Source organism: Coregonus lavaretus, assembly GCF_964263955.1.
Source record: "Coregonus lavaretus genome assembly, contig: HAP1_SCAFFOLD_2102, whole genome shotgun sequence".
NCBI lineage: Eukaryota > Metazoa > Chordata > Actinopteri > Salmoniformes > Salmonidae > Coregonus > Coregonus lavaretus.
In genome coordinates, this window is record NW_028166479.1 from 43,987 (window position 1) to 70,541 (window position 26,555).

At 43.0% G+C, this 26,555-nt stretch overlaps 1 protein-coding gene across 1 annotated transcript in view; it reads right to left on the bottom strand.

Moving 5' to 3' along the window:
• The window catches only part of LOC311114665 (kazrin-like), a 62,134-nt gene extending 38,659 nt beyond the window's left edge, over positions 1–23,475 (bottom strand). The window contains exon 1 of the mRNA XM_084189904.1: positions 23,392–23,475. Within this exon, the coding sequence (XP_084046030.1) occupies positions 23,392–23,428 (37 nt within the window). The 5' untranslated portion in view covers positions 23,429–23,475. The remainder of the gene's footprint in view (positions 1–23,391) is intronic.
• Between the last annotated feature and the right edge of the window lie 3,080 nt (positions 23,476–26,555).

The window sequence follows — 26,555 nt, forward strand, 5'->3', positions numbered from 1 at the left end:
GAGACATAAACTGAACAAGTTCCACAGACATGTGACTAACAGAAATGGAATAATGTGTCCCTGAACAAAGGGGGGGTCAAAATCAAAAGTAACAGTCAGTATCTGGTGTGGCCACCAGCAGCATTAAGTACTGCAGTGCATCTCCTCCTCATGGACTGCACCAGATTTGCCAGTTCTTGCTGTGAAATGTTACCCCACTCTTCCACCACGAAACCTACATGTTCCCGGACATTTCTGGGGGGAATGGCCCTAGCCCTCACCCTCCGATCCAACAGGTCCCAGACGTGCTCAATGGGATTGAGATCCGGGCTCTTCGCTGGCCATGGCAGAACACTGACGTTCCTGTCTTGCAGAAAATCACTCACAGAACGAGCAGTATGGCTGGTGGCATTGTCATGCTGGAGGGTCATGTCAGGATGAGCCTGCAGGAAGGGTACCACATGAGGGAGGAGGATGTCTTCCCTGTAACGCACAGTGTTGAGATTGCCTGCAATGACAACAAGCTCAGTCCGATAATGCTGTGACACACCGCCCCAGACCATGACGGACCCTCCACCTCCAAATTGATCCCGCTCCAGAGTACAGGCCTCGGTGTAGCGCTCATTCCTTCGACGATAAACGCGAATCCGACCATCACTCCTGGTGAGACAAAACCGCGACTTTTCAGTGAAGAGCACTTTTAGCCAGTCCTGTCTGGTCCAGCGACGGTGGGTTTGTGCCCATAGGCGACATTGTTGCTGGTGATGTCTGGTGAGGACCTGCCTTACAACAGGCCTACAAGCCCTCAGTCCAGCCTCTCTCAGCCTATTGCGGACAGTCTGAGCACTGATGGAGGGATTGTGCGTTCCTGGTGTAACTCGGGCAGTTGTTGTTGCCATCCTGTACCTGTCCCGCAGGTGTGATGTTCGGATGTACCGATCCTGTGCAGGTGTTGTTACACTAGGTCTGCCACTGCGAGGACGATCAGCTGTCCGTCCTGTCTCCCCGTAGCGCTGTCTTAGGCGTCTCACAGTACGGACATTGCAATTTATTGCCCTGGCCACATCTGCAGTCCTCATGCCTCCTTGCAGCATGCCTAAGGCACATTCACGCAGATGAGCAGGGACCCTGGGCATCTTTCTTTTGGTGTTTTTCAGAGTCAGTAGAAAGGCCTCTTTAGTGTCCTAAGTTTTCATAACTGTGACCTTAATTGCCTACAGTTTGTAAGCTGTTAGTGTCTTAACGACCGTTCCACAGGTGCATGTTCATTAATTGATTATGGTTCATTGAACAAGCATGTGTTTAAACCCTTTACAACGAAGATCTGTGAAGTTATTTGGATTTTTACGAATAATCTTTGAAAGACAGGGTCCTGAAAAAGGGAAGTTTCTTTTTTTGCTGAGTTTATAAATGACCACAGTCATTGTAAACTGTGTCACGTCAGACATTTTTCAAAGCTTGAGAAACCTGTGGAGGAGAGACAAAATAACTACCCTTTACACCAAGGGGAGAGTGGGGTAACCTGGGAAATTTCTTCATTCAGCATAACTCCGTCAAGGGAAATATAGTATTGTTTCTAACAAAGATATCTACATATATTTCAGGATGTTGTGTATCCCTGGAAATAATCAGAATTTATGTAAACATTACAGTTTTGAAAACATAGTTTGTCCCAAAAAAGTGGTCTCCTGGCACAAATTACCTCGGGTATAGAGTAAGTTGAGCCATGGGACAGGGTCAGTTAAGCCTCCTAGAAATGTTGGTACTGATTACCACTACCTTTTTATAACCATGTCTGTCTTTATTTCCCAAACACAATTCAACAAAATCGCTTTTATATATTTTAATCAGGGGTTGGAACAGGAATTACTTTCCAATCATTTCATTCTGAAAGAACCATTCTATTTTTCATTCCGTTCCACTGTTCCGACCAGCAAAATAAAGTTCTGAACTGGTTTGAACAAAAAAAAGTAATGGTTTACATCGTACCTTTCTAGGCCACTCAAGGACATTCAGAGACTTGTCCCGAAGCCACTCCTACATTGTCTTGGCTGTGTGCTTAGGGTCATTGTCCTGTTGGAAGGTGAACCTTCACCCCAGTCTGAGGTCCTGAGCGCTCTGGAGCAGGTTTTCATCTAGGATCTCTCTGTACTTTGCTCCATTCAACCTTCCCTCGATCCTGACTAGTCTCCTAGTCCCTGCTGCTGAAAACACCCCCACAGCATGATGCTGCCACCACGCTTCACCTTAGGGATGGTGCCAGGTTTCCTTCAGACATGACGCTTGGCATTCAAGCCAAAGAGTTCAATCTTGGTTTCATCAGACCAGAGAATCTTGTTTCTCATGGTCTGAGAGTCATTTAGGTGCCTTTTGGCAAACTCCAAGTGGGCTGTCATGTGCCTTTTACTGAGGAGTGGCTTCCATCTGGCCACTCTAGCATAAAGACCTGATTGGTGGAGTGCTGCAGAAATTTTTTGGTACCCCTTCCCCAGATCTGTGCCTTGACACAATCCTGTCTCGGAGCTCTACGGACAATTCCTTCGACATTTACATTTTACATTTACATTTTAGTCATTTAGCAGACGCGCTTATCCAGAGCGACTTACAGTTAGTGAGTACATACATTTTCATACTGGCCCCCCGTGGGAATCCAACCCACAACCCTGGCGTTGCAAGCGCCATGCTCTACCAACTGAGCTACACGGGGCCCTATGGATTGTTTTTTGGTCAACTGTGGAACCTTATATAGACAGGTGTGTGCCTTGCCAAAACATGTCCAATCAATTGAATTTACTACAGGTGGACTCAAATCAAGTTATAGAAACATCTCAAGGATTATCAATGGAAGCAGAAGGCACCTGAGTTCAATTTCGAGTCTCATAGCAAAGGGTCTGAATACTTATGTAAATAAGGTATTTCAGTTTTTTATTTTTACTACATTTGCAAACATTTCTAAAAGCCTGTTTTCTCTTTGTCATTATGGGGTATTGTATGTAGATTGATGAGGAAAAATGTTTATTTAATCAATTTCAGAATAAGGCTGTAACGTAATTTTTTTTGAAAAAAGTCAAGTGGTCTGAATACTTTCCGAATGCACTGTATATAAGGTCCCACAGTTGACAGTGCATGTCAGAGCAGAAACTATACCATGAAGTCTAAGGAACAGTCCGTAGATCTCCCAGATAGAATTATGAGGCATATATCTGGGGAAGGGTATAAAACAATTTCTAGAGTGTTGAAAGTTTCCAAAAGCACAGTGGTCTCTATAATTGGGAATTTGAAGAAATATGGAACTACCCAGACTCTGCCTAGAGTTGGCTGTCCGACCAAACTGAGCAACCGGGCAAGAAGGACCTTGGTCAGGGAGGTGACCAAAAACCCAATGTCCACTCTGACAGAACTACAGAGTTCCTTGGCTGAGATGGGAGAGCCTGCCAGAAAGACAACACTCTACAGAACTTCACCAATCTGGGCTTTATGGGAGAGTGGCCAGACGGAAGCCACTCCTGAGAAAAGGGCACATGACAGCATGCTTGGAGTTTTTTTAAACATTTAGCTTGACATTAAATTACTTCACCAATCAGTGCGGATAGAACAGCTTGCTATGGAGTGAGCAAGCTATAGTTGTTTACATGCATTGGACAGACATTGTAGGGAGTGTGATACGACGGAAATTTTGCGGGTGTGGAGAACGTGAGAGAGAGTGGAGGAGGAGGCTTGGCTTGAAGTGCTTTGCATCTTGTTATGACATGCATTATCTGAATTAGGCCCACAGAATTATACAGTCGCTTCCGAAAGTATTCACCCACATTGGCATTTTTCCTATTTTGTTACCTTACAATCTGGAATTAAAATAGATTTTTGGGGGGGTTGCATCATTTGATTTACACAACATGCCTACCAATTTGAAGATGCAAGATATTATTTATTGTGAAACAATCAAGAAATAAGACAAAAAAACTGAAAACTTGAACGTGCATAATTATTCATCCCCCCAAAGTCAAGACTTTGTAGAGCCACCTTTTGCAGCAATTACAGCTGCAAGTCTCTTGGGGTATGTCTCTATAAGCTTGGCGCATCTAGCCACTGGGATTTTTGCACATTCTTCAAGGCAAAACTGCTCCAGCTCCTTCAAGTTGGATGGGTTTAAGTCATACCACAGATTCTCAATTGGATTGAGGTCTGGGCTTTGACTAGGCCATTCTAACATTTACAGTTGAAGTCGGAAGTTTACATGCACCTTAGCCAAATACACTTAAACTCAGTTTTTCACAATTCCTGACATTTAATCCTAGTAAAAGTTCTTAGGTCAGTTAGGATCACCACTTTATTTTAAGAATGTGAAATGTCAGAATAATAGTAGAGAGAATTATTAATTTCAGCTTTTATTTCTTTCATCACATTCCCAGTGGGTCAGAAGTTTACATACAATCAATTAGTATTTGGTAGCATTGCCTTTAAATTGTTTAACTTGGGTCAAATGTTTCGGGTAGCCTTCCCACAATAAGTTGGGTATATTTTGGCCCATTCCTCCTGACAGAGAAGGTGTAACTGAGTCAGGTTTGTAGGCCTCCTTGCTCGCACACACTTTTTCAGTTCTGCCCATATCATTTTCTTTAGGATTGAGGTCAGGGCTTTGTGATGGCCACTCCAATACCTTGACTTTGTTGTCCTTAAGTCATTTTGCCACAACTTTGGAAGTATGCTTGGGGTCATTGTCCATTTGGAAGCGAACAAGCTTTAACTTCCTGACTGATGTCTTGAGATGTTGCTTCAATATATCCACATAATTTTCCTTCCTCATGATGCCATCTATTTTGTGAAGTGCACCAGTCCCTCCTGCAGCAAAGCACCCTCACAGCATGATGCTGCAACCCCTGTGCTTCACGGTTGGGATGGTGTTCTTCGGCTTGCAAGCAACCCCCTTTTTCCTCCAAACATAACGATGTTCATTAAATCAAATCAAATCAAATTTTATTTGCCACATGCGCCAAATACAACAGGTGTAGACATTACAGTGAAATGCTTACTTACAGCCCTTAACCAACAATGCATTTATTTTTTAATAAAAAAGTAAAATAAAACAACAACAAAAAAAAAGTGTTGAGAAAAAAAGAGCAGAAGTAAAATAAAATAACAGTAGGGAGGCTATATACAGGGGGGTACCGGTGCAGAGTCAATGTGCGGGGGCACCGGCTAGTTGAGGTAGTTCAGGTAATATGTACATGTGGGTAGAGTTAAAGTGACTATGCATAAATTATTAACAGAGTAGCAGCAGCGTAAAAAGATGGGGTGGGGGTGGGGGGCAGTGCAAGTAGTCCGGGTAGCCATGATTAGCTATTCAGGAGTCTTATGGCTTGGGGGTAGAAGCTGTTGAGAAGCCTTTTGGACCTAGACTTGGCGCTCCGGTACCGCTTGCCGTGCGGTAGCAGAGAGAAGAGTCCATGACTAGGGTGGCTGGAGACTTTCACAATTGAGGGCCTTCTGAGACCCATTTGCGACCAAGCTTTAACTTCCTGACTGATGTCTTGAGATGTTGCTTCAATATATCCACAGTCCCTCCTGCAGCAAAGCACCCCCACAGCATGATGCTGCCACCCCGTGCTTCACGGTTGGGATGGTGTTTTTCTACTTGCAAGCAGCCCCCTTTTTCCTCCAAACATAACGATGGTCATTATGGCCAAACAGTTCTATTTTTGTTTCATCAGACAAGAGGACATTTCTCCAAAAAGTACAATCTTTGTCCCCATGTGCAGTTGCAAACCGTAGTCTGGCTTTTTTATGGCGGTTTTGGAGCAGTGGCTTCTTCCTTGCTGAGCGGCCTTTCAGGTTATGTCGATATAGGACTCGTTTTACTGTGGATATAGATACTTTTGTACCTGTTTCCTCCAGCATCTTCACAAGGTCCTTTGCTGTTGTTCTGTGATTGATTTGCACTTCTCGCACCAAAGTACGTTTATCTCTAGGAGACAGAACGCGTCTCCTTCCTGAGCGGTATGACGACTGCATGGTCCCATGGTGTTTATACTTGCGTACTATTGTTTGTACAGATGAACGTGGTACCTTCAGGCATTTGGAAATTGCTCCCAAGGATGAACCAGACTTGTGGAGGTCTACAATTTTTTTTCTGAGGTCTTGGCTGATTTCTTTTGATTTTCCCATGATGTCAAGCAAAGAGGCACTGAGTTTGAAGGTAGGCCTTGAAATACATCCACAGGTACACCTCCAATTGACTCAAGTTATGTCAATTAGCCTATCAGAAGCTTCCAAAGCCATGACATCATTTTATGGGCACTCTTCCGTAAAGCCCAGCTCTGTGGAGAGCAAGGCTTAAAGTGGTCCTATGGACAGATACTCCAATCTCCGCTGTGGAGCTTTGCAGCTCCTTCAGGGTTATCTTTGGTGTCTTTGTTGCCTCCCTGATTAATGCCCTCCTTGCCTGGTCCGTGGGCTTTGGTGGATGGCCCTCTCTTGGCAGGTTTGTTGTAGTGCCATATTCTTTCCATTTTTTAATAATGGATTTAATTATGCTCCGTGGGATGTTCAAAGTTTCTGATATTTTTTCATAACCCAACCCTGATCTGTACTTCTCCACAACTTTGTCCCTGACCTGTTTGGAGAGCTCCGTGGTTTTCATGGTTCCGCTTGCTTGGTGGTACCCCTTGCTTAATGGTGTTGCAGACTCTGGGACCTTTCAGGACAGGTGTATATACTGAGATCATTTGACACTTAGATTGCACTCAGGTGGACTTTAATTAACTAATTATGTGACTTCTGAAGGTAATTGGTTGCACCAGATCTTATTTAGGGGCTTCATAGCAAAGGGAGTGAATACATATGCACGCACCACCTTTCCGTTATTTATTTTTTATATAATGTTTTGAAACAAGTTAATTTTTTCATTTCACTTCACCAATTTGGACTATTTTGTGTATGTCCATTACATGAAATCCAAATAAAAATAATTTTAAATTACAGGTTGTAAAGCAACAAAATAGGAAAAACACCAAGGGGGATGAATACTTTTGCAAGGCACTGTACCTACGGAGGAGCAGCTTCTATGACTGAACTTTGAAAAGTATTTGAACTTCCGAGAGTTAGCTTAACACTGGACCAAAGCTAGCTAGCTAACAAGTTTGTGTGTGCAGAGAGGCACCAGAATTAAAATGAAAACATATGTTACCTTTTTGTAGTTAATAAATCCATTGTGAAACATGATAACTATAGTATCTTTAACTAACATAGAAGAAGTTAATCCATTCTTCTCTAATTAAAAATCTCTCTCCCTAATTTCTGAATCACGTTTGTAACGTCAGTAGGCTACAGTAGCCTACGCTTCGGAGGGGGAAGGGCATGTAGCCTTACAGATGCACACACACTGGCAAAAATGTTCATCTGGCAGGCAGACACTGGAATACGTTTCTGAGTGATAGCGTGAGGGCTTTGCATAGGCACTTTGTTGCGTTTTTTGTGGGACTTTTAAAAAATGGCCGAAACCTACGGTAATGTTATTAACCGGTTCTCTTGCTTTTAAAATAACGATTATGTTCCGGAACAGTATAGATCACTTTCGTTCCCGGTTCTTATCTGTTCCTCGAAAAAGTACATTATTGTCCGGTTTTCGGTTCTGTTCCCTAAACCGGTTACAACCCCTGCTTTTATTAATTTTAAGCATTTTTTAACACAGGCCTAACACTTAACAAACACTTTGTACTTTTTTTTACACTTTTAACATAGGCCAGACCCTGTTGATACCTCATATCCCAGCAATAATGCCTTGCATTACACATGGGAAGAAAACACTTTGGACCTAACTTGCTTACCACTTTTTCCATGTGGTTTCTCCCTTCACAGACTCCATGAAATTACATTTTGTGTATGATTTCCTAGAAACAAAGGTGGCTCAACTTACCCCTTTGGCTCAACTTACCCCACTCTCCCCTACCTATTCATCATGTTAAGTTGCTAATACTATTAAGAGCATTGTGCACTATTATTGCTAATTGCACCACCATAGACAGAGAACAGACTGTGGTAGCTTCAATGTTATCTACAAGAGCTACATTGCATGCCAATAAGAGTATTAAGGTTCATCTGGATATTGAGGTTTATCTTAGCATGTTGCGCTAATAATGCTAATTCCACCACCATAGACAAAGAACAGGCTGTGGTAGCCTAAATGCTAGCTAAAAGAGCTACATAACAGGTCTGTAGCATATCCTACATTGAGGGTATTGAGGTTATCTTAGCATGTGACGTCAGTAGGAACACTTTCAGCTTTAGATCAGGCCCAGACACTCATGAAGATGGATTGCTAATCAAGTCTGCTGGGTATACTAATTAAAATGTATTTAGTTGGCATGTGCCTGCAATTTACACTGCATTAAAAGGGCATCAGAGTGTGCATCGGGGACAAGGGGAGAACAGTGAGCATTCTCTTCAGGAGGCACTGGGCTCAGCGCCTGTGATCAATGCCCAAGTGTGGCCGGATAAATAGACCATGTGGGTTAGCGCTAGCTACTGCTAACAACAGGAATATTTCAGACACAATATTGTGGGGTTATGCTAGCTACTGCTAACATGCATTTTCATACTGTACAGGAAACTTGTGGGGTTATGCTAGCTACTCCTAACATTTCCATACACAACCTTGTGGGGTTACGCTAGCTACTGCTAACATTTCCATGCACAACCTCGTGGGGTTGTGCCCAATACTGCTAACAACATGCATTTTCATACAACCTTGTGGGGTTATACTAGCTACCACAAGGGGATGTGGTGGCTCAAAACATAAAATAGACATATTGTCATACTGTAGTAGGCCAACACAATACATTTGACTGCTTACTTGTGTGCAAATGTGTGTGCAGCTGGTGTCTTTACCGTAATCTATGCACTCTGTATTCACTTTGAAGTGTCTCTAATTATGTCAGATACAATTCTGATCTCAATGAGCACATCTAGACTAATAGAGGTCAGATATGAAATGAGCCTTTCTCCCCTCAGTATGTAAATATATGTACATTTCTACATTAATTTGAAAACGGTGGTGTGGTTTCTATACTGAAGGGTGCTCTCACACTGTTGAGGCACACTTGGGTGCAGTGACTGGGATGAAGAGAAGAATGATACAGCATTTCCCTGTAAGGTCAGGCTACGCACCACTTGCACGCAGGCACACACACAATCTTTTGTAGGCCTAGACGTGATGAGCTGAGAGCACAATCCCTTAAATGAAAATCAATGCAAGCAGCCAATCTGTTTCACTGCAAAGTCTGTTTACACAATGCCTTACAGGACAGTAGCACTGCCAAGAAGATATCAACTGAATCTCAATGTGTGACTGCGAGCATGTGACTGTAAGCATTTGTATGTAAGTAACCTATGTACAGTATATACAGTGCATTCGGAAAGTATTCAGACCCCTTGACTTTTTACATTTTAGTCATTTAGCAGACGCTCTTATCCAGAGCGACTTACAGAAGTGAGCGCATACATTTTTAATACTAGTCGCCCGTGGGAATCGAACCCACAACCCTGGCGTTGCAACCGCCATGCTCTACCAACTGAGCTACACGGGACTCGACACAATCCTGTCTTAGCTCTACGGACAATTCCTTCGACCTCAGCCTTATTCTAAAATGGATTTAAAAAAAATCCTCATCAATCTACACACAATACCCCATAATGACAAAGTGAAAACAGTTTTTTGAATTTTTTGCAAATGTATTAAAAATAAAAACCTGATATATCTTATTTACATAAGTACTCAGACCCTTTGCTATGAGACTCGAAATTGAGCTCAGGTTCATCCTGTTTCCATTGATCATCCTTGAGTTGTTTCTACAACTTGATTGGAGTCCACCTGTGATAAATTCAATTGATTGGACATAATTTGGAAAGGCACACACCTGTCTATATAAGGTCCCACAGTTGAAAGTGCATGTCAGAGCAAAAACCAAGCCATGAGGTCGAAGAAATTGTCCGTAGAGCTCCGAGACAGGATTGTGTCGAGGCACAGATCTGGGGAAGGGTACCAAAAAATATCTGCAGCATTGAAGGTCCCCAAGAACACAGTGGCCTCCATCATTCTTAAATGGAAGAAGTTTGGAACCACCAAGACTCTTCCTAGAGCTGGCTGCCCGGCCAATCTGAGCAATCGGGGGAGAAGGGCCTTGGTCAGGGAGGTGACCAAGAACCCAATGGTCACTCTGACAGAGCTCCAGAGTTCCTCTGTGGAGATGGGAGAACCTTCCAGAAGGACAACCATCTCTGCAGCATTCCACCAATCAGGCCTTTATGGTAGAGTGACCAGACAGAAGCCACTCCTCAGTAAAAGGCACATGACGGCCTCTTGGAGTTAGCCAAAAAGCACCTGAAGGACTCGCAGACCATGAGAAACAAGATTCTCTGCTCTGATGAAACCAAGATTGAACTCTTTGGCCTGAATGCCAAGAGTCATGTCTGGAGGAAACCTGGCACCATCCCTACGGTGAAGCATGGTGGTGGCAGCATCCTGCTGTGGGGATGTTTTTCAGCGGCAGGGACTGGGAGACTAGTCAATATCGAGGGAAAGATGAACGGAGCAAAGTACAGAGAGGTCCTTGATGAAAACCTGCTCCAGATCGCTCAGGACCTCAGACTGGGGCGAAGGTTCACCTTCCAACAGGACAACGACCCTAAGCATACAGCTAAAACAACGCAGTAAATGTGATATTGTAAATGTGATATTTCAGTTGTTATTTTTAATACATTTGCTAAAATTTAAGAAAATCTGTTTTTGCTTTGTCATTATGGGTTATTGTGTGTAGATTGATGAGGGGAAACAAATATTTAATATATTTTAGAACAAGGCTTTAACGTAACAAAATGTGGAAAAAGTCAAGGGGTCTGAATACTTTCCGAAAGCACTGTATTTATATGTTCCGGACTCTGACATTGCTCGTTCTAATATTTATATATTTCTTAATTCTTTCTTTTTATTTTAGAGATTTGCGTGTATTATTTTGTATTTTTAGGTATTACTGCACTGTTGGCGCTAGGAACATAAGTATTTCACTACACCCGCAATAGCATCTGCCAAATATGTGTACGCGGACAATACAATTTAATTTAATTTGTATGTGCTCTGCTGTGTGTGTGTTGATCACGGCAGCTCTCAAACCTGTGGCCGGAAAACAATGTGGTGGTCATCTCTTTAAAGCTTGTCTACCTAGGGCCTCCTGAGTGGCACAGCGGTCTAAGGCACTTCATCGCAGTGCTTGAGGTGTCACTACGGACCCGGGTTTGATCCCAGGCTGTGACCGGGAGACCCATGAAGCGCTGCACAATTGGGTCGTCCCGGTTGGGGGAGGGTTTGGCGGGCCGGGATTTCCTTGTCCCATCGCGCTCTAGCGACTCCTTGTGGCAGGCCGGGTGCCTGCAAGCTGACTTCGGTCGCCAGCTGGACGGTGTTTCCTCCGACACATTGGTGCGACTGGCTTCCGGGTTAAGCGAACAGTGTGTCAAGAAGCAGGGTTGTTTTCGGAGGACGCATTGCTCTTCGTCTCTCCCGAGTCCGTAGGGGAGTTGCAGCGATGGGACAAGACTGTAACTACCAACTGGATATCACGAAATTGGTAATAATAATAAATAAAGCTTTCCTACCTGTCGCCTGCACCGGCTAAATGACACTACTGTCCCCGAGGATGCTTGTCAACACTTACAATGCACCTGTCAATGGCAACCCCCGCTCATACATCAAATCCCTTTCTACCCACTGTACCGTTTCTCCAACCTGGCAACCAGACCTGCCAAGCCAACCAAACATCTTTGAGATAAACACAGGCCTGTTTTCCTTGGTCATTTGCTCTGGGGGTAAATCCAGCCTGTTGTAAAGTAGGTGTCTCTCACAAACCTGGCAACCCTACACAGTGGAATAATAGTCCAAAGTCCATCAGGCAGCATGTCCATGTGAAAACTGCTGTACTGACTGGAAATGTTACTATAGAAATAGAAAAAAAAACATTGATCTTCATTCTGCCTGAAAGTTGCAACTGCTAATGTAGAAGCACCATTGAATCTTAATATTGAATCTTGAATCTTAATATTGAATCTTGTTACAGGTTAGCAACAATCTACTGAGCATTCCAAAACATCCCTCCAAGATGGCTTTTTTTTTGTAGCATGTTAATAATCACTACCTCATAAGAAAGGGGCATGCATTTGGCTCCATTGCCTGCTGACCCGTGTCATTTTAAATGGACAGGCAATAGACGGGTCGGTTGTTTAGCAAAAAAACCGAAATGTGCGCAACTATGGGGCAAAACAGATGGGTTGGCTTAGATTGTTGACAACATGTAAACTATATTTCGTCTCCAATGTTTATTGAAATCATAAATACATTTGCACAATGAGCACTTGTTGTCTCTCAAATAAATTGTTACAGTTGTTGGTTAGCTAGATAGCTAATTTTTGCCATATTAGCATAGACGTGACATCAGTCAAAACACCTCAAAAAAGACATGGTATCAAGAACAAGATAAAACTAGCTGTAACGAGCCACCTACGATTCCCCACATGGCAGCTTCTTGTCATTGTTGCTAGCTATCTTGCCATCCAGAATCACAACAGACCGCCTTCTGCCTCATTGAAGGACGTGCATCGTTTTCATGCCGTTGCCACCTAACCCATCTATAACAAACATGTCAAAGAATACTTCATCATTATTAGGGTCAGCCAGGGCTAACTGCATGGGGTGAAGAGGAATGCACAGGTCCCAGACCTGTTGTAACCTCACAGTTGGTGAATTCTAGACACTCTGACAAATAACTGGTGAAGGTGGTGTTGGGGTAACATCTGAATGTGAAAAATAATACTAGGATAATAGGAAGTGGTCAGATGACGCAGATGCTAAGCTACAGGACTGTTTTGCTAGCACAGACTGGAATATGTTCCGGGATTCTTCCGATAGCATTGAGGAGTACACCACATCAGTCACTGGCTTCATCAATAAGTGCATCGATGACGTCATCCCCACAGTGACCGTATGTACATACCCCAACCAGAAGCCATGGATTACAGGCAACATCCGCACTGAGCTAAAGGGTAGACCTGCCGCTTTCAAGGAGCGGGACTCTAACCCAGACGCTTATAAGAAATCGAAAACTATTACAGACTACAAAGGGAAGCACATCCGCGAGCTGCTCAGTGACACAAGCCTACCAGATGAGCTAAATCACTTCTATGCTCGCTTCGAGGCAAGCAACACTGAAGCATGCATGATAGCATCATCTGTTCTGAATGACTATGTGATCACGCTCTCCGTAGCCGATGTGAGTAAGACTTTTAAGCAGGTCAACTTTCACAAGGCCGGACGGATTACCAGGACGTGTACTCCGAGCATGTGCTGACCAACTGGCAAGCGTCTTCACTGACATTTTCAACATGTCCCTGATTGAGTCTGTAATACCAACATGTTTCAAGCAGACCACCATAGTCCCTGTGCGCACGAACACTAAGATCACCTGCCTAAATGACTACCGACCTGTAGCACTCACGTCTGTAGCCATGAAGTGCTTTGAAAGGCTGGTCATGGCTCACATCAACACCATAATCCCAGAAACCCTAGACCCACTCCAATTTGCATACTGCCCCAACAGATCCACAGATGATGCAATCTCTATTGCACTCCACACTGCCCTTTCCCACCTGGACAAGAGGAACACCTACATGAGAATGCTATTCATTGACTACAGCTCAGCGTTCAACCCCATAGTGCCCTCAAAGCGCATCACTAAGCTAAGGACCCTGGGACTAAACACCTCCCACTGCAATTGGATCCTGGACTTCCTGATGGGCTGCCCCCAGGTGGTAAGGGTAGATAATAACACATCTGCCACGCTGATCCTCAACACGGGGGCACCTCAGGGGTGCATGCTCAGTCCCCTCCTGTACTCCCTGATCACCCATGACTGCATGGCCAGGCACGACACCAACACCATCAGTTTGCCGACGACACAACAGTGGTAGGCTTGATCACCAACAACGATCAGACAGCCTATAGGAAGGAGGTCAGAGACCTGGCCGTGTGGTGCCAGAATAACAACCTCTCCCTCAACGTGATCAAGACAAAGGAGATGATTGTGGACTACAGGAAAAAAAGAGGACTGAGCACTCCCCATTCTCATCGACAGGCTGTAATGGAACAGGTTGAGAGCTTCAACTTCCTTGGTGTCCACATCACCAACAAACTATCATGGTCCAAACATACCAAGACAGTCGTGAGGAGGGCACAACATAGTCTATTCCCCCTCAGGAGACTGAAAAGATTTGGCTGATCCTCAAATAGTTCTACAGCTGCACCATCGAGAGCATTCTGACTGGTTGCATCACCGCCTGGTATGGCAACTGCTCGGCCTCCGACCGCAAGGCACTACAGTGGGTAGTGCGTACGGCCCAGTACAGCACTGGGGCCAAGCTTCCTGCCATCCAGGACCTCTATACCAGGCGGTGTCAGAGGAAGGCCCTAACAATTGTCAAAGACTCCAGCCACCCTAGTCATAGACTGTTCTCTCTGCTACTGCATGGCAAGTTATACTGGAGCGCCAAGTCTAGGTCCAAAAGGCTTCTTAACAGCTTCTACCCTCAAGCCATAAAACTCCTGAACAGCTAATCATGGCTACCCTATTTTACACTGCTGCTACTCTGTTTATTATTTATGCATAGTCACTTTAACTCTACCCACATGTACATATTACCTCAATTACCTCGACTAACCGGTGCCCCCACACATTGACTCTGTACTGGTACCCCCTGTATATAGCCTCCCTACTGGGGCGGCAGGTAGCTTAGTGGGTAAGAGCGTTGTGCCAGTAACCGAAAGGTCGCTGGTTCTAATCCCCGAGCTGACTAGGTGAAAAATCTGTCGATGTGCCCTTAAGCAAGGCACTTAACCCTAATTGCTCATGTAAGTCGCTCTGGATAAGAGCGTCTGCTAAATGACTAAAATGTAAATGTTATTTTATTTTACTGCTGCTCTTTAATTATTTTATATTTTCTATTTTTTACTTAACTATTTTTTTTCTTATTTTCTTAAAAACTGCATTGTTGGTTAAGGGCTTGTAAGTTAGCATTTCACTGTAATGTCTACACCTGTTGTATTCGGCGCATGTGGCAAATACAATTTGATTTGATTTGATTTTTATATTTGTGTCTGTGTCTTGTGAGCAGACAGGAGTAAAACAAAAATGTCATTGTTGAGCCATATCAGTTATGCCTGGCTTTCTTTCTCTCCGGTCTCTCTCACTCTCTTCTTCTCTCTGTCTCCTTATCATCTCCTATATTCCTTACCTCCACCCTCCCTCTCCTTCCTCCTTATCATCTCCTCCTTAGCCCATGCCGTTCTCTCTCTCTCTCCCTCACTCTCTCCATCCTTTTCTCTCTATCTCATATGCTTTATCCTTTTCTTTCTCTCTCACTCTCTATATCCTTCTTTCTTTCTGTCCTTCATTCTATCTATATCCAGCTCGCTCTCCATCTCTTTCTTTCTCTCGCCCTAGTCCAGCCATCCGCCTCATCGCAGCTGCCACTCAGCCAAGCTGCCAGACTGCCAGCCGCAAATCCAGCCCCTGCACCCCCGCCATCCCCCCTGCCGTCACCACACGTCACCCAAGATTAGCTGCCAAGGGCCATTTTAACAGCCACTTGAAGTGCAGGGAAGAAAGGAAGAAGAGAGGTATTAAGAGTAGAATTGGCCTGTCTGTCTGTAGCGTATGGGAACAGAGTGTTGCACAAAAGAGGGAGGGGGAGAGGTAGAGTAAGGTCAGAGCCACTGACTGGACCGGGTGGCCATGTCGCACACAGACAAACTGACAGAGAACTTAGAACTGACAAACGGATGGATGGGCAGGTGAATGGACGGACAGACAAATGGACAGATAAACAGATGTTGTGATGCATGCGCACTCACAAACACACACCACATAGTGCTCAAGGTCAGAGTTCACGGCCTCCAATGGAGAGTAATACCTCAACCTTGTCTTGACCAGACAGGGAGGATGACTTCTTACACCAGGGTTCACCTTTAACCATTGACTATAGTGTTCCAGTCTCATGGGGTTCTAATAGCATCTAATGCCATGTAACGCCTGGTGTCTATTTACGATCGGCTGATGAGACAGAGGCCGATGCATTGTGACTGTACACTTTTCACTGGATATTAATGCTGAGTTTAAATCACACTGGAGGCAGATATTACTGCCACAAGGCAATTAAAATGCCATTCCCCCACTGACTGGCTATATGAGAGGACTGGGGAGGGGCAGACTATGGGGCACATGTCACCATGTCAAAAATGCTAGCACTCAGCAAAGTCTCTCTCTCTCTCTCCATCTCTCTCTCTCTCTCTGTATGTACAGTATATGTATAGCACTTTGGCAGGTACCGTATTCTGAGCTATCCTTCCCCTCCCCTCTTTCCCCACTTTCTCTCTATCTCTCCCCTTTCTTTCGCTCAGAATCCTCCACTACCTCTTACTTTCTACCTTACCATTACAGCATGCAGATAGCATACAAGGCATTCCATAGAACTCACACACTTAATGTGCAGATGCAGCACCTGTCTTCAACGCTGCCAGTTTAAGGCTCTCCTCCTCTCTCTAAGGAGAAACCGAAGGTGAGACGGGGAGAGGAAGAGAAGGAGAGAGAGACATTGGAGGGGGGAGAGAGAGGAAGAGAAGGATAGAGACAGTGGAGGGGGGAGAGAGAGGAAGAGAAGGAGAGCGTGAGGGAGAGAGAGGAAGAGGAGAGAGCGAAGGAGAGAGAGTGTGAGAGAGAGAAAGAGGACGAGAGAGAGAGAGGGTCAGTGCGTGTCCGTGATGAATTTGCTGATACCACAGCACCTTGTTCCCATTCCGAGGAAACTTACAGTGATATACGATGCCTTTGCCACTGTGTATGTGTGCTTGTATGTGTGTGTGTTTCCCTGAGATTGCACATTTACAACACCCCGGACCCAAAACTAATACAGCAGCTGGGTCATGCTGCTGCTGCTCCTGCAGAGGCGTGTGTGTTCCTGCGTGTGTTCTTTCATATGTATTTATGTGTACATTCTTATGAGTGTGTGCACTAGTGGCCAGCTTGACATGGCCTATGCTCTACAAGGAGGTAGGCCTATGCACTACACTACAATAAATCACATCAATAACACATGCTCTCTGTAGAAAATGAGAGGTACAGTACAGTATATAGGTGCCCCAAAGCACTGACCCAAGGTCAGTTTTACTCATTACCTCATAAAACATGCAATTTGGACTCTGGTGTGGTACACTCATTCTAGATCCCCTCAGAGTACAGTATATGCAACCTTGCACTGACAATAATACACTAGCAGTGAGCTGAACATGACCAATGGGGCTTGGGGAAGCCTTAAAGTAACTGTCCAGTGAAAATCTAATTTTTGAAAGCTCATATTATGTTTGCTCATACCCAATTAATGTTGTTGGCTCGTCCTTTTCTTGTAGTGGTGGCCAAAGCACACATTAGAGAAAAAACACTAAGCAAAACCCCATCTCAAACTTGTTTTTTAAACAAGCCATTTTAAAAAATGCTTGAAATTTGCTTGGATAATGACATCACCCACTTTGGTCCAGCAGCTTTTTCCTTAATTTTTTTTTTATCCGGTGGGTAGAAGGATCCTTCTCGATAGGGAACACACTGGCTCAGGGGTATACTACAAAAGCAGAATCAATGAGTTAGCCAGCTAACTTTGTTAAGCACCCAGAAATAACTATTGATTTTATGTTTCATAAAAAAAGCTAAACTTAGATAGCTATGTCTTTTCGTTTGTTAAATCAATTAGACCATGCCCATTTCAAGCTTATCTTTCTACAACAAATACAAATTTATCAGAAATGTAGGCAAGTTAGCTGGCTAACTCCTTGATTCTGTTTTGTAGTACACCCCTCAGGAGTGCACATTCACTGCACACAAGCAAGCTAGCTAGCAAGCCAAGCAATCCACAGCTGGTGATAGCAAAAAGGACAAAGCCTATGCAACAACTATCTTGCCAGAAGTGGAGGCTCCTCAGAGGAGGAAGGGGGGGGAACATCCTCCTCAGTGAATTTCAGAAAAATTTAAATTGTGAAACATTAACAAAGTTATACTTTTTAGATAAAACTATACTAAATATATTCACGTCACCAAATAATGGATTAAAAAACACTGTTTTGCAATGAAGGTCTACAGTAGCCTCAACAGCACTCTGTAGGGTAGCACCATGGTGTAGCCAGAGGACAGCTAGTTTCCGTCCTCTGGGTACAAAACCTAGCAGGCTTGTGGTTCTCACCCCCTTCTATAGACTTACACAGTAATTATGACAACTTCCAGAGGACGTCCTCCAACCTATCACAGCTCTTGCAGTATGAACTGACATGTTGTCTACCCAATCAAAGGATCAGAGAATGCATATAGTACTGAAAGCATAAGACACAGCTACAGTACCTTGCAAAAGTTTCCTATTTTGTTGCATTACAATCTGTAATTTAAATGGATTTCTATTTGGATTTCATGTAATGGATATACACAAAATAGTCCAAATTGGTGAAGTGAAATTAAAAAAATAACTTGTTTCAAAAAAATTCTAAAAAATAAATAGCAGAAAAGTGGTGTATGCATATGTATTCACCCCCTTTGCTATGAAGCCCCTAAATAAGATCTGGTGCAACCAATTACCTTCAGACGTCACATAATTAGTTAAATAAAGTCTACCTGTGTGCAATCTAAGTGTCACATGATCTGTCACATGATCTCAGTAAATATACACCTGTTCTGAAAGGCCCCAGAGTCTGCAACACCACTAAGCAAGGGGCACCACCAAGCAAGCGGCACCATGAAGACCAAGGAGCTCTCCAAACAGGTCAGGGACAAAGTTGTAGAGAAGTACAGATCAGGGTTGGGTTATAAAGAAATATCAGAAACTTAGAACATTCCACGAAGCACCATTAAATCCATTATTAAAAAATGGAAAGAATATGGCACTACAACAAACCTGCCAAGAGAGGGCCTCCCACCAAAACTCACAGACCAGGCAAGGAGGGCATTAATCAGAGAGACAACAAAGAGACCAAACATATGGAAGAAGGTACTCTGGTCAGATGAGACTCAAATGTATCTTTTTGGCCATCAAGGAAAACACTATGTCTGGCGCAAACCCAACACCTCTCATCACCCCGAGAACACCATCCCCACAGTGAAGCATGGTGGTGGCAGCATCATGCTGTGGAGATGTTTTTCATCGGCAGGGACTAGGAAACTGGTCAGAATTGAAGGAATGATGGACGGCGCTAAATACAGGGAAATTCTTGAGGGAAACCTGTTTCAGTCTTTCAGAGATTTGAGACTGGGATGGAGGTTCACATTCCAGCAGGACAATGACCCTAAGCATACTGCTAAAGCAATACTTGAGTGGTTTAAGGGGAAACATTTAAATGTCTTGGAATGGCCTAGTCAAAGCCCATACCTCAATCCAATTGAAAATCTTTAGTATGACTTAAAGATTGCTGTACACCAGCGGAACCCATCCAACTTGAAGGAGCTGGAGCAGTTTTGCCTTGAAGAATGGGCAAAAATCCCAGTGACTAGATGTGCCAAGCTTATAGAGACATACCCCAAGAGACTTGCAGCTGTAATATATGCAAAAGGTGCCTCTAGAAAGTATTGACTTTGGAGGGGGGTGAATAGTTATGCACGCTCAAGTTTTCTGTTTTTTTGTCTTATTTCTTGTTTGTTTCAATATAAAAAATATTCTGCATCTTCAAAGTGGTAGGCATGTTGTGTAAATGAAATGATACAAACCCCCCCAAAATCAATTTTAATTCCAGGTTGTTAGGCAACAAAATAGGAAAAATGCCAAGGGGGGTGAATACTTTCGCAAGCCACTGTAGCTAGCACTGCAGTGCATAAAAGTAGTTGACTCAAAGAGAGAGAAAGATAATAGTTGAACAGTTTTGAACAGATTAATTTCACTTTCACTTACTTAGCTAGCGAATGCAACTAGCTAGTCTAGTCTACTCAGCATCCCTCTCTGTTTGAGCCGGGTGTTTATGTTAGCTAGCTGTCTATGGCTATCCAACCCTGGAACTCTTCCAAGCCAAGGTAAGCTTTTGGTTTTATTAATTTATTGCCACCGGGGCCTGCCGCTGTAACTGCTAAACTGCTTGTTGCTGACTGTACACTTTACTGCATGATTGTAGCAGGTTTACTAACGTGTTAGTTCTAGTAGCTATGTTGAATATGACGTTAATATGGTGACAACGATGTAGGCTGTGTGTAGCAGTTATGATATGAAGGTTTGGCTTGGAAAGGTTTTTTCGCCTGGTCACAGACAGCTGATGTGTTGTGCACTGAAGTCCACAAGCGAAGGGAAAAGTTGAGAGGAGGAGAGCGCAGAGATGTGAGAAGGAATTATACAACGATCAAAGGGTTCATGCTGTTTGTATGTGGCTGCTATGAAAGTGAACTGTGTTTGCGTGTGATCAGGGGTGTATTCATTCCGTCGATTCTGTTGAAAAACGTTTCTTAAACGGAAGCAAACAGAACGAAACGGTGATAAACATACTTGAATTTTTCCAATGGAAACTGTCGTTTGCAACTGTTGGACTAATGATTACACCCTAGATCAGCTAGATGCAGGCAAGAGTGTGCAAGGCGGTATTGAATGTATCAATGTCTCTCACCTTGATTACTCACATTTCTCTTGACCTGTGCACCTACGTTGTAAACTTTCATTCACAGGTTGTAGCAACCTCATGATGGGTATAGGGAAAATTCAAGTATCATGTACTAGCCCAAATCTATCGATGTTACTTTAAGCTGGGTGAATGGAATATGAATGACAGTCATCCAGTATGCTGTAATAGAAATAAGGCCATGCTCGTAAAAAAATATTCATCCTCCCTCATCTTAAACGGCACCGACCGCCACTGCTTGCCAGTTACTTCTATTTCAAATTATGTGTTTGTAAGAGTTGACATGCTGGCTGTTTAGAAGCAGTTAGCTAACGATAGCTATAGCGGCTGACTTAGCTAGCTGGCTAGCCGACAATTACGCAAGTCAAAGCAGATCCTCCACACAACAACAATCTCGCCATTCCCTTCTATTTTAAATCCTGTGGTTTGTAGCAAAAAGTTTTATGTCAAGAGGAAATCTAGTAAGTGTCACGATCGTCATGAAAAGTGGACCAAGGCGCAGCGTGATACGAGTACATACTTTAGTAGTACTTTTACAATACAACAAAAACAACAAAACGAAACGTGAAGTCCTCGGTTATGAACACAAACCAACACGGAACAAGATCCCACGAATCACAAGTGCACAAAAGGCTGCCTAAGTATGGTTCCCAATCAGAGACAACAAGCAACAGCTGATTCTCGTTGCCTCTGATTGAGAACCACCCCGGCCAACATAGAAACACATAACCTAGAACAGAATAGAAAACGAAACATAGACACTACACAAAGAAACGAACACCCTGGCTCAACATACAAGAGTCCCCAGAGCCAGGGCGTGACAGTAAGCTGTTGTTGACTGATATGGGTAGCAGCAGTAGCTAGCTAGCTAGCTTCACGACTAGCTAGCTAGATAGGTAGATAACAACAAAAATATTAGGAATATAGTGACAAAGCAAAGGACAGAAATGAGTCACACTTGTGAAATAATCAGTCTGCATTTATTGTTGTTATAGTAAAGTTCCAAAGTAGTTCCATCGGGAGTTTCCAAATCCAGCTATACTATTTGACTTGGGAGGTAATTTGAGTGTACGTGTGTCACATTGGCTGAGCTCTAAGAGCTGTCAAATCACGGCCAAAACACTTGTTTCCTAACAGTCCAAGCAGGGGCACAGAAAAAAGCTGCTTTTTAACATCCTTAATTATCCTTTTTAATTCATATTGAAATTAATTTTATAAAAAATGTCATAAAGTCTGGAACACTGGACAGATACAGTGCCTTCAGAAAGTATTCACACCGCTCAACTTTTCTAACATTCGTAAAAAATTAATGAAAAATAAAACACTAATATATCTTGATTAGATAAGTATTCAACCCCCTGAGTCAATACGTTGGAATCACCTTTGGCAGCGATTACAGCTGTGAGTCTTTCTGAGTAAGTCTCTAAGAGCTTGCCACACCTGGACTGTGCAACATTTGCCCATTATCCTTTTCAAAATTCAAAATTCTTCTAGCTCTGTCAAATTTGTTGTTGATCATTGCTAGACAACCATTTTCAGGTCTTACCATAGATTTTAAAGCAGATTTAAGTCAAAACTATAACTCGGCCACTGAGGAACATTCACTGTCTTTTTGGTAAGCAACTCCAGTGTAGATTTGGCCTTGTGTTTTAGGTTATTGAGCTGCTGAAAGGTGAATTAATCTCCCAGTTTATGGTGGAAAGCTGAATGAACCAGGTTTTCCTCTAGGATTTTCCCTGTGCTTAGCTTCATTCCGTTTGTTTTTTATCCATAACGATTACAAGTATACCCATAACATGATGCAGCCACCACTAAGCTTGAAAATATGGATAGTGGTACTGTGAGTAATCTGTTGTATTGGATTTGTCCCAAACATAACATAAAGTGAATTGCTTTGCCACATTCTTTGCAGTATTACTTTAGTGCCTATTCTGTACAAGCTTACTTCTTTTCACTCTGTCAATTAGGTTAGTATTGTGGAATAACTACAATGTTGTTGATCCATCCTCAGTTTTTTCTTACCACTGTGGAACTGTTTTAAAGTAAGCATTGGTCTCATAGTGAAACCACTGGACGGTTTCCTTCCTCGCCGGCAACTGAGTTAGGAAGGACGCTTGTGCCTTTGTAGTGACTGGGTGTATTGATACACCATTCAAAGTGTAATTAATAACTTCACCATGCTCAAAGGGGATAGTCAATGTCTGCTTTTATTTATTTGCATTATCTATCTAGCAATAGGAGCCCTTCTTTGCAAGGCATTTGATAGCCTTCCAGGTCTATCGTGGTTTAATCTGTGTTTGAAATTCACTGCTCGACTGAGGGACCTTACAGATAATTGTATGTGTGGGGAACAGAGATGAATTACTAATTCAAAAATCATGTTGAACACTATTATTTCACGTCCACGCAACTTATTATGTGACTTGTTAAGCAAATGTTTACTCCTGAACTTATTTAGGCTTCTCATAACAAAGGGGTTGAATACTTATTGACTCAAGACATTTCAGCATTTCATTTTTAATTGGTTTGTAAAAATGAATGTGGAAATATGATGAGAGTTGCAGACTATCATATTCCCATGTGTTACTTGATAGAATGAACCAGTGCTTTGGCAGTCAGTATCTATGCCAGGGTTACCAGTTTATAATGCAGAACCATCTGTAGGGAGAGGGTAGGTATTGGCTTACCTTTGTCCAGAGAGGAGTCTGTGGTGCTGAACTCCATTAGGCTCTTGATGTCACTCTTGTAGCAGAGATCGGTCGCTGGCTGCTTCTGCCTCTGGTGTACAGAGGGATCTGTAGGAGAAGATAGGCAATTGGTTTAGAACACACTTGGGTTCTGGTAGGATGGGTGACTGTGTGTGTATTGTGTGTGTGTGTGTGTGTGTTTTGAGTGTGTGTTTTGAGTGTGTGTGTGTGTGTGTGTGTGTGTGTGTCTACATGCGAGAGGGGGAATATTCCTCGTGTTATTATATTTTTATATTATTTATCTCTGCATTGTTGGGAAAGGCTCATAAGTAAGCATTTAACTGTTAGTCTACACCTGCTGTTTATGAAACGTGACAAATAACATTTGATTTGATTTGATAACAATAGCGGTAGATAGATCAATGGCATTAACACTTTTACCCACAAGAGTTATGTGTTGGTTTGCTTTAATGACTTCAACAGATAAGGATTTTCAAGAAGGAAGGATGAAGAGAGTGTGTGTACATGGGTACAGAAAGTGTGAGGGAGGAAATGAGAATTGGTTCAAGAAATACAGTGCCTGTGTTATAGGAAGGAAGTGATGAATGCAACCACACTATACACTCCTCATCACGAGCGATTCCTCTCAAGGCAAATGTAATGACCAATAACTCTCCCTCCTCTCAAACCAACATGCATGTACTGTATTTATACTCATAGGCTACTAAGTAGTGTTAGCCACAGTGCTGCAGCAATATTCATCAGTATTACTGTCAGAGTACTTCTAAAGACTTATATCCACTGGTGAGACATAAGTACATTAGCATTTTATAACCAGAATAGCACATTTGACTTGTTAGTCATACATACAGTATAATATGTACAGTTGAGGTCGGAAGTTTACATACACCTTAGCCAAATACATTTAAACTCTGTTTTTCACAATTCCTGACATTTAATCCTAGTAAGAATTCCCAGTCTTAGTTCAGTTAGGATCACCACTTTATTTTAAGAATGTGAAATGTCAGAATAATAGTAGAGAGAACGATTTATTTCAGCTTTTATTTCTTTCATCACATTCCCAGTGGGTCAGAAGTTTACATACACTCAATTAGTAATTGGTAGCATTGCCATTAAATTGTTTAACTTGGGTCAAACGTTTCAGGTAGCTTTCCACAAGCTTCCCACAATAAGTTGGGTGAATTTTGGCCCATTCCTCCTGACAGAGCTGGTGTAACTGAGTCAGGTTTGTAGGCCTCCTTGCTCGCACACACTTTTTCAGTTCTGCCCACAAATTTTCTATAGGATTGAGGTCAGGGCTTTGTGATGGCCACTCCAATACCTTGACTTTGTTGTCCTTAAGCCATTTTGGCACAACTTTGGAAGTATGCTTGGGGTCATTGTCCATTTGGAAGACCATTTGCGACCAAGCTTTAACTTCCTGACTGATGTCTTGAGATGTTGCTTCAATATATCCACATAATTTTCCTTCCTCATGATGCCATCTATTTTGTAAAGTGCACCAGTCCCTCCTGCAGCAAAGCACCCCCACAGCATGATGCTGCCACCCCCGTGCTTCACGGTTGGGATGGTGTTCTTCTGCTTGCAAGCAGCCCCCTTTTTCCTCCAAACATAGCGATGGTCATTATGGCCAAACAGTTCTATTTTAGTTTCATCAGACCAGAGGACATTTCTCCAAAAAGTACGATCTTTGTCCCCATGTGCAGTTGCAAATCATAGTCTGGCTTTTTTATGGCGGTTTTGGAGCAGTGGCTTCTTCCTTGCTGAGCGGCCTTTCAGGTTATGTCGATATAGGACTCGTTTTACTGTGGATATGGATACTTTTGTACCTGTTTCCTCCAGCATCTTCACAAGATCCTTTGCTGTTGTTCTGGGATTGATTTGCACTTTTCGCACCAAAGTACGTTCATCTCTAGGAGACAGAACGCGTCTCCTTCCTGAGAGGTATGATGTTTATACTTGCATACTATTGTTTGTACAGATGAACGTGGTACCTTCAGGCGTTTGGAAATTGCTCCCAAGGATGAACCAGACTTGTGGAGGTCTACCATTTTTTTTCTGAGGTCTTGGCTGATTTCTTTTGATTTCCCCATGATGTCAAGCAAAGAGGCACTGAGTTTGAAGGTAGGCCTTGAAATACATCCACAGGTATACCTCCAATTGACTCAAATGGTGTCATTTTCTTGAATTTTCCAAGCTGTTTAAAGGCACAGTCAACTTAGTGTCTGTAAACTTCTGACCCACTGGAATTGTGATACAGTGAATTATAAGTGAAATAATCTGTCTGTAAACAATTGTTGGAAACATTACTTGTGTCATGCACAAAGTAGATGTCTTAACCAACTTGCCAAAACTATAGTTTGTTAACAAGAAATGTGTGGATTGGTTGAAAAATGAGTTTTAATGACTCCAACCTAAGTGTATGTAAACTTCCGACTTCAACTGTATGTACAGTACGTAACATGAACACACGCACACGTATGTTCGCGCTCACACGCACGCATACACACACAGACACACACCATTGCTGTGATTTTACATCACCCAGGATGATAGTTATAGTCACAGTAACATCTGTGTCCTCCTTCTGCCCTTCTCCTCCTCTTCCTCTCCTACACCTCTATCCCCATCCCTTCATTATCTACCCACCACTGCCTATTAAGGCCTCATTATCTGGCTGAATTAATTGCAATAATTGAGCACAGATGTGTGAGATGAATAGATAGGTCTGGAGGCTACATCATGTTGTCACTATGGAGAGATCACTCCTCTTGCATTTCTATGTGGATATTAAAGAGCTATCAGCCTGTTTGTGCCCTTGGTGACTGCTCTTCATAAGGGAGCATAAGGTGGATGAGGGGAAAGTTAAGTATGGCCCTTATTGAAGTGAGGAAGTGAGTGGTCTAAGCAAAACAGCACCACCTGGGTTGAGGAGCGGACCCTATGTGAAAGTGCACTGGATAGTGCCCTAGATGAGGCTATAAAGTATTCTAGAGGGTAGAAAAGTGCTCTATATGAGATAGTAGTCTCTCTAGACATCTGGGTTGCCTCCCACAATTTTTAAATGCACCGGCTTAAAAACGTCTTTACACAATATATAATGTCAGTTTGGCATAGAGGAACTATGTCACTGCCTATGTCAC